Genomic DNA, 8,386 nt, shown 5'->3' on the forward strand with positions numbered 1-8,386 from the left:
ATTTATAATTCAATTTGTACCCAATAAAGAGAGCACTTAAACCCTGGTTACTATATGAGTGACTTAATGAATAATATTTTTAATTCTCTGGCTTTGTTTTCTGTACTTTTTCCATTTTTTATTATGAAATCAAAGAGTTGGAATAGGACGAAAGTGGTCATTTGGCTAGACCCTCCTAGCTTAACCATACACAGAACACCATTGTCTGTGTGCAGCACCTACGTTCACCTGGGAGAAATGGACAAGGAAACCCCAAGCAACTCTCTGAACATGAGTGTCCTCAAGTAGGGATTAATCGATACCTTACATTGGCAGAACCCAAGAAAGTCTTCTCTGTGACTGTAGAAAGGGGGTTGGGGGGTGGCTAGAGATGGCTCTGTGGTTAAGAGCACTGGACGCTCTTCCAGAGGATCCAGGTTTGGTTCCCAGCACCCACATGGCAGCTCACAACCATCTGTAAACACAGTCCCAGGGGATCCAATACCCACAAGGATACATTTAGGCAAAACACTCATACACATAACATTTTAAAAAATGAATAAATAATTTAAAAAACTGATGTGTAATATATTTTGAAACTGTGTGATTACTATCTATCTTAGTTATGGTTTCTATTGCTGTGATACAACACTATGATCAAAAGCAATTTGGGAAGTAAAGGGTCTATTTAACCTTATAGTCTATAAGTCTTTCACTGAGGGAAGTCAGGGCAGGAACCTGGAGGCAGGAACTGGAGCAGAGGCCATGGAAGAATGCTGCTTAGTTGTTTGCTCCCCATGGCTTGCTTAGCCTTTCTTACAGTATCTAGGACCACCAGCCTAGGGATGGCAGGGCCCACAGTGAGCTGACCCCGTCACATCAAGCATCAATTTAAAAAAATGTAGGGCTTGCCCACTGGCCAGTCTGGTGGGATCAGTTTCTCAATTGAGGTTCCCTCTTCCTGAATGGCTCTAGCTTGTATCAGATTGATGTAACACCAGTTAGCATATTGTCTTTAAAAACATCAACAAACAGCACATTAGGGCTGGAGAGGTGGCTCAGCCATTAAGAGCACTTGTTACTCTTGTAGAGGACCTGGATTCAGTTCCCAGCACCCACATAGAGGCTAACAACCCAGCTCCAGGGGTTCAAGTACCCTCTTCTGGCCCCTGTGGTCACTAGGCATGCATACACTCACATATGTGAGGGCAAAACAATCATACACACAAATTAAAAATACACAGATCTTTTTAAAAAAAGTTATAACCGTGTAGATTAGAATTTCCTTTGGTTTGCTTTTAGTATAACCTACGTTTCTATAATATTGTTTCAGAAATCAGACTCTTCGCTGGCAAGCCATTGGCAATCCTCGATGTCAAGGGACCTGGAAGAAAGTGCGGCGGGTCGACCAGTGTTCCTGTCCAGAAGTGCACCGCTTCATTTTTATATAGAGCATCGTGGAGTCACTTGGCAGGGTGCTTGCCAGTGGGTTGGGTATTATTAAGCTGAGTTCAACACTTCAGAAGCCTCCAAAAACTACGTCAAGTCCCCGGGCACTCTCCATTGTTTTTGAGAAAGAAAACTTAGGGATAGTTCTCAAGGATCACAATCTCTTTGTTTTTATTTTTACTGAGTTAAGGACCCACACTCAAAGCTCCTATGGCTATGACCTTGACCTTACCTCTGGCCACAGAGTACATGTCTGTTTGTACTAGAATCACTACCATGGGCTCCAGTTTGGGGTAAGTTTTTGTCTAAGGGCATCTACGTATTCTTTGTTTTTATTGGTTTTTTGTTTTGTTGTTTTAAATTAAAGACAAGGTCTCACTATGTAGCCTAGAACTCACTATGTAGACCAGGCTGGCCTCTAATTCATACTCAACTGCCTCTGCTTCATGAATGCTGGGACTAAAGGAGTGTGCCACGATGCTCGGCTATTCTTTGTCTCTATTCTTTTTTTGGAGGGTGCGGGGGTGTGCAGGGTTTCTGTATAGCCCTTGCTGTCCTGGAACTCACTCTGTAGAGCAAGGTGGCATCGAATTCAGAGATCCACCTGTGTCTGCCTCCCCAATGCTAGGATAAAAGACATGTGCTACCTATTCTTAGAAGTTTCTCACTTAAAAAAAAATACACATACGTGACTCTCACACGTAAAGCTCCTATATATTACCTTACAGGTTATAAACTAATTTCAAGTAAATTGTCACAAATAATTTTTCATAGGGAAAGTTATTAAAATTTCATTTGGTGTTTTGTGATGAAAAGCCAACACCCATGCTAAAAATATTTTTAAAGAAGAAATTTTCTTTGGCTAGTTGAAAAGATTAAATATCCATGCTAGATCAATAGGAATTACTTAAAGTGTTACAATTTTCCTGAGATTTGGCACCAATGAATGAGCCAAATGCTTTAGTTCTAAGCACTCTATCATCATTCATAGCTAAGATTGTTTCCAACGTTTAGTGCCTGACGCAGGATCAAACAATCTTGTAATGTCCGACTTCACATTTAGTTGCACTTACTCATTTTCTTTCTACAGCACATGTTTAGGGTGAGACGCAGAGGTACATCTGATAGGAGGCATGGATCTTCCTGCAAATGTCATGATCTCATACACAGGCAATAAAATATTAGCTTTACCTTATGGTTGGAAGATAGGTGTTTGTACCCACATGGCATGGTGTGCTTTCAGGTCTAGGATGGCAAGCTGTGGAGCCTCGTCCAGGTTCTTCATCCTGGACTCTACTTCGGTAAAGGTCATCCTGAGTGTGCCCAAGACTCCAGTACAGGACCTCAGCCTGGTTTCGTTTTGAAGTGGGTTTTCAACTGAGGATTATTTTCTTTGAAGAATTGAATCAATATTTGAAAGCTATAATTCCTTTGGTCTGGATTGAATTGCATAATTATTCACTAACATGGTCAACTAAAATATATATATTTTTGGTACTGGACATGTAACAACAGAAGGCCAACAGAAAGCTTAAAAGGATGGCAAATGTCTGCAATGGTATTTGTGATTATATTTTCATTTAACTGCTAAGGCTGTTTTCATGGAAAATTAATAAAAAACAACTTCAATTGTGGGGCTGGAGAGATGGCTCAGCAGTTAAGTGTGTGCTCAGTACTCTTGTAGAGGACTGGAGTTTGGTTCTCAGCATCCATGGAGGGTGGCTCATAACAACCTGCAGCTCCAGGATGTTTGGTTGGGCACTCTGAGGCCTAAGTAACCAGTTAAGTGTATTGAAAGAGACATGCACCTTTAGGTCTAGGTGAGAAATACAGCTTACTTCTCTTCCTTCCCAAATAAATTACGCAGATAACATAGGTGAGGAGATGGAAGGCAGCCTCAGCTCAGTAACTTTGAATGTATCATTCCCCCCCCCCCCCCCCGACAAGGTCTCATGTAACAGACTGGCCTGGAACCCACTATTTAGTTGAGGGCAGCCTTGAACTCCTGATTCCTCCCCAACATCCCCCAGGTGCTAGCATTACAGGTGTGCATCCTCACTCTAGTTTTTGGTACTGAGGATTGAACCTAGGACATTATGGATGCTAAGAAAGCCCCCTAGCCAACTGGGACACACATTTTTAAGATTGAAAGAAAATGAGATTTTACTGATGGATACACAAGAGCTGGATGAGGTAGAAGGAACTTCATTTTATATCATTTAGAGAAGATGGAATCAGCAGTAAGAACCTTTCTCCAGAAAGGCAGGAGGACCCTCACAGTGCAGGGTGACTTTTTGAAGATCCCCTGTTTGCTGAGCAAAAACTAGGGCCCCTAGAGAGGAACAAAGATTCTTGAGGAGGCTGAGACTCTTCAGCATCAGTAGGTGCATTACACCAGACACAGAACGATGTCTGGGATATCAAAAGACAAAAGAATCCAAACTATTCTAGACAGAGAAATCTGGTTCATATGTATAGGACCAGTAATTAGAACAGTGTATGACAATTTATAATGCAACATTTGAAGCTAAAAGACAAGAGTGATACCTTTGAAATTCGAAAAGGAAATTTTTTCAAAATAAAATTCTATATCCAATAAAATTACTCAACATATACAAGGGATTTTTTAGACATGTAAAACATGCAAGTTTCTACTCTATGCTCCTTTTCTGGGAGGACTTCAGAGGGGTGCTCAACCTAAAGTGGAGTGGAGTGTAAACCAAGCAGGACTACCCAGAGACTAAGGAACAGGCCCAGGAAAGACAAGTGGGATTCTCAGGGTAGAAGGACAGCCCAGACCAGGCTAGCCACACAACTCCCTGCAGGCAGGACAAGAAGGCAATGCAGTGACAGAATGTCTGTCACGTGGTGACAGGCTTGGAGACTTTCAATTTGGTTAGAGGAACTGGGCATATGGAAATTGCAGACACACGGAAACTATAAAGCTCAGGTGTAGACAACAGCCATAGAATTATAATGATATAAACATTACATCATTATACAAAACAATGAAAAAAATCATGACTATTCATTTAGCATGAGGATGACAAATTCTTGACAGTGGAGACACAGATATAGTGAGGAGTGGAGGTGTTGCAAGTGTGTGTGTGGGGCTGGGGTATAGACAGGTGTAAGTGTGTGGGGGTCTGGGGTATAGACAGGTGTAAGTGTGGGGGGGTCTGGGGTATAGTCAGGTGTAAGTGTGTGGGGGTCTGGGGTATAGTCAGGTGTAAGTGTGTGGAGGTCTAGGGGTAGGGGCTGGGATATAGTCGGGTGTAAATGTGTGGGGGGCTGGAGTACAGATGGGTGTAACATGCAGGAGACCTAACACTTGTTCCTATAGCTCAGTGGTTCTCATCTTCCTGATGCTGTGACCCTTTAACATAGTTCCTCATGTGGTGACATCCTACCCATAAATTATTTTCGTTGCTACTTCGTAACTGTAATGTTACTGTTATGAATTGTAATGTAAACATCTGTGTTTTCAGATGGTAACTGTGAAAGGGTCATTTGACTCTCCCAAGGGTCATGACCCACAGGTTGAGAACCACTGCTATAATGAGAGGTCAATGAAAAACAACAGAAAAGCATGAGTGTATTTTTAAAGATAAATATTAAAATACCCGAGAAAAAGTGAAAAGGATTGAGAAAGGCCACTTGTAGGGAGCACTAGAACTTGGTGGAAGGGATCTTCATTTGTAAACCATGGCAAGCAATTTTAATTTTAAAATTACGAAGATGTATTATTTTCATAAGAGTTAAAAGAAAGGCTTCAGGAAGGAATTGTAAGTAAAAATATCAAAATACACCATAAACTGAACATGTCATCATTTCGAGCTACCAAGAATGGTCGACAACAGAAAGGGAATGTACAATTTACCTTGGCGGTTGTATTGCTCACATTTCCTGTTCCCATCACAACTAACTCACAGAGAAGCGTTGTTTTGGCCCAGAGTTTTGGGGAGTTCAAGTTTCTGAGTCTGTTGATCTTGGCCTGTGTTGAGGCAGAACATCAAGCCAGTGTGAGCATGTGTCAGAGGCCCCTCAACTCAGGGAGCAGGAAGAGGGAGGCAGGGACCAGGAGTCAGCTCTAACCTTCAAAGGCTCAGTCCCAGGAGCCTGCTTCCTCCAGTTAAGCTCCACTTCCTGACATCACCTCCCCAACAGCACTGCCTGCTGGGGACCTGCACACTGAAAACATGAACCGGTGGGGAAAAATTCAGTCAAAATACGTTACTCTTCTCTTTCTGTGACCAAATAGATGACTGGAAACGGTCTAAGTGAGAAAGGTTTATGTTGGCTTATAAAATAAGAAGGGATGCCATCCATGATGGGGAGGGTGAAGCCAGGCTATAGGGTCTCAAAGCCTGCTCTTAGTGACTCACTTCCTGTAGGAAGGCTCCACCTCCTAACAGTTTCATAACCTCCCAAAGCATTACCACCAGCCGGAGACCAAGAGTTCAAACACACGAGCATCCTGGGGACATTTTACACCGAAGCCACAGCAATATAAGAATATTTTCCCTGAATTTGATCAATTCTGTGACAGGGACTAGGCCCACCTGTAGTCCCAATTACTGGGAGAGCTGAGGCAGAAGGATCACACGTTCAAGGCCTAGCTTGACTACAGAGAATTTTGTGACACAGCATGACATTTGAATGAGTTAACCCTCACTCTAGGATCCACTGTAAGTAACACTTGATCCTAACAGGCTTGTTTTCTTTTTTTTTAATATTTATTTTTATTTTCAGTTATGTATGAGCAGGTGCACAGGAGTGCAGGGGCCAGCAGAAGCTGGGGTGACAGGTGGTTGTAAGCCACTGGATGTGGGGGCTGGGAACTGAACTTGGGTTTTCTGCAGGAAGAGTATATGTTCTTCACCACTGAGCAATACCTACAGCATGTTTTTAGTTAAAAATGATTTTATGTGTATAGCTGTTTGGCCGGCGTGTGTGTCTTTACCACGTGTGTACCGTGCGTGGCCACAAAGGTCAGAAGAGGGTCAGATCCCCTGGAAGTGGAGTGACAGGTGGTTGTTAGCCACCATGTGAGTGCTGGGAATCGAATCTGGGTCCTCTGGGGGGAAACCTAGTGCTTTCAACTACAAGCCTTCTCTCTGGCCTTTGTGTTTACAGACAAGGTCTCACACTGTAGCCCAAGCTGGCTTCCTTGCTTCAGCCTCCTAAGCAATCAGGCCACAGGGCGAGAGCCATCATTTTGGTCCTGGGTAGTTTTTTTTTTGTTCGTTAGTTTTGTTTTTTAAGAATCAACTTATATCTAAAGCACCAGATACTAAACTACAATCATTTGTCAGACTGAATGGCAAGCTAAAACCAAAAACACTTAACCAACAAAGTGGCTGACAACATCCAAGATCTGAGGGAACGGGGCCTGCAGAGCCCACCTGGTGTGCATCTCACATCTGCAGCGCTAGGACCGGGGTGGGGTGGTGGGGTGGGGTGGGGTGAAGAGGAGGCTGCTGTGGACTAATCCGGCCCACAGAAGAAACAAAGAAAGGAAGAATGAGATGAATAAAGGCAAGGAGTACAGGGTGTGAGGAGTCGTGTAGGAGTTGATGTGGCGTGTGTCCCTCCTCACGTGAGGAAGTTGTGATGAAGGCTTCCGCCAGGGTTATCCACAGAATGAAGGGAGCTGAAGCCTGTTATTCGGTGTGAGGGTGAAGAGAACTACCCGGAAAGGTACCTACTAGCTGCTGAGTAAAATCTCTGTGGAGGAGGACAGGGAGATGCAGAGTGCGCCTTTCATTTAATGTAATTCGGGGTTCTTAAAACTATAAATAAATTCCTGTGAAGAATGATCTGGGAAGACAGAAAGGGCTTTTAGATTTATTTTGTTTTCATTCGAGGCCAGTTCTTGCTCCATACCCAGGCCGGCCATGAATTCATGGCGATCCTCCTACCTCAACTTCCCAAGAGCTCGGATTACAGGCCTGAACCAATGGGATTTTGAAGAGGCTTGGGGAAGCCACCCTATGACCTTTGGAGCTCCTGCTGTGCTCTGCACATGTACAGCATGTGATCCATCACACTGTATCACAGTTCTGTTTCCTGGGATTCAGAAGGGTGAAGCATACATTTAACTTACTTCCTACTCAAAATTCCAAGTTTGTAACAGATACATTTCCCACAAAATTACTCATCATAGGATTGCTATTCCTTATCAGCTTTCAGTGATGCCAGGCTTCTCACCACTTGGTAGCAGGAGAAAGGCTTGGAACATCTATTGATGTCACTGCTAACTGGGATCTGAGAGGGGAAGAGACACCATGAGACAGACATTCGCAAAGAGCACACTCCATCACAGGTGCATTCTGGGCAATTCCCATGCCTCCCTCAATCTGCTGCAGCCACAGACTTCCCCTGACCTGGGCTTCCTTATACTAGTGATATTGACATGCTGGAATAAAGGGGAGAGATCCGAGCTGGAGAGAGCTCAGCGGTTAAGAGCACTGGCTGTTCTTCCAGAGGTCCTGAGTTCAATTCCCAGCAACCACATGGTGGCTCACAACCATCTGTAATGAAGATCTGGCACCCTCTTCTGGCATGCAGGCAGAACACTGTATACATAATAAATAAATCTTTAAAAAAAAAAAAAAAAAAAGAAAAGAAAAGGGAGAGATCCTGCCAGAACAAAGAAGTTTGCATTGTGGGATATTGTTCTGTGATGTGCATATACAATTTAGTGAGAATCAAAATAACTACTTGTGTTCTGCTCTCTGGCATCTAACAGTTAATACTATCGTGCCTATCAGAGATGGCAAGAAATGAGATATTCTGTGCAGTGTGAAGTATTATACATATTTATAAGAGTTTAATATAGATGTGAGTACTTCAAAGACTCACGAGGAAAGGAAAAAACAATTACCTTTTAAAAAGTAAGCATGTAAATAGCTGAAAAAAACCTACTATAATATTCTTTTCATTTGAGAATTATAGA

The 8,386-nt window shown here is 43.0% G+C and overlaps 1 protein-coding gene across 1 annotated transcript in view; it reads left to right on the plus strand.

Annotated features, from left to right (window-relative positions):
- Window positions 1–1,821, plus strand: part of Sbspon (somatomedin B and thrombospondin type 1 domain containing) — a 29,678-nt gene extending 27,857 nt beyond the window's left edge. The window contains exon 5 of the mRNA XM_059255679.1: window positions 1,313–1,821. Coding sequence (XP_059111662.1) covers window positions 1,313–1,430 — 118 coding nt within the window. The 3' untranslated portion in view covers window positions 1,431–1,821. The remainder of the gene's footprint in view (window positions 1–1,312) is intronic.
- The last annotated feature ends 6,565 nt before the right edge of the window (window positions 1,822–8,386 follow it).

This window comes from Peromyscus eremicus, chromosome 2 (assembly GCF_949786415.1).
Source record: "Peromyscus eremicus chromosome 2, PerEre_H2_v1, whole genome shotgun sequence".
NCBI classification, from domain to species: domain Eukaryota; kingdom Metazoa; phylum Chordata; class Mammalia; order Rodentia; family Cricetidae; genus Peromyscus; species Peromyscus eremicus.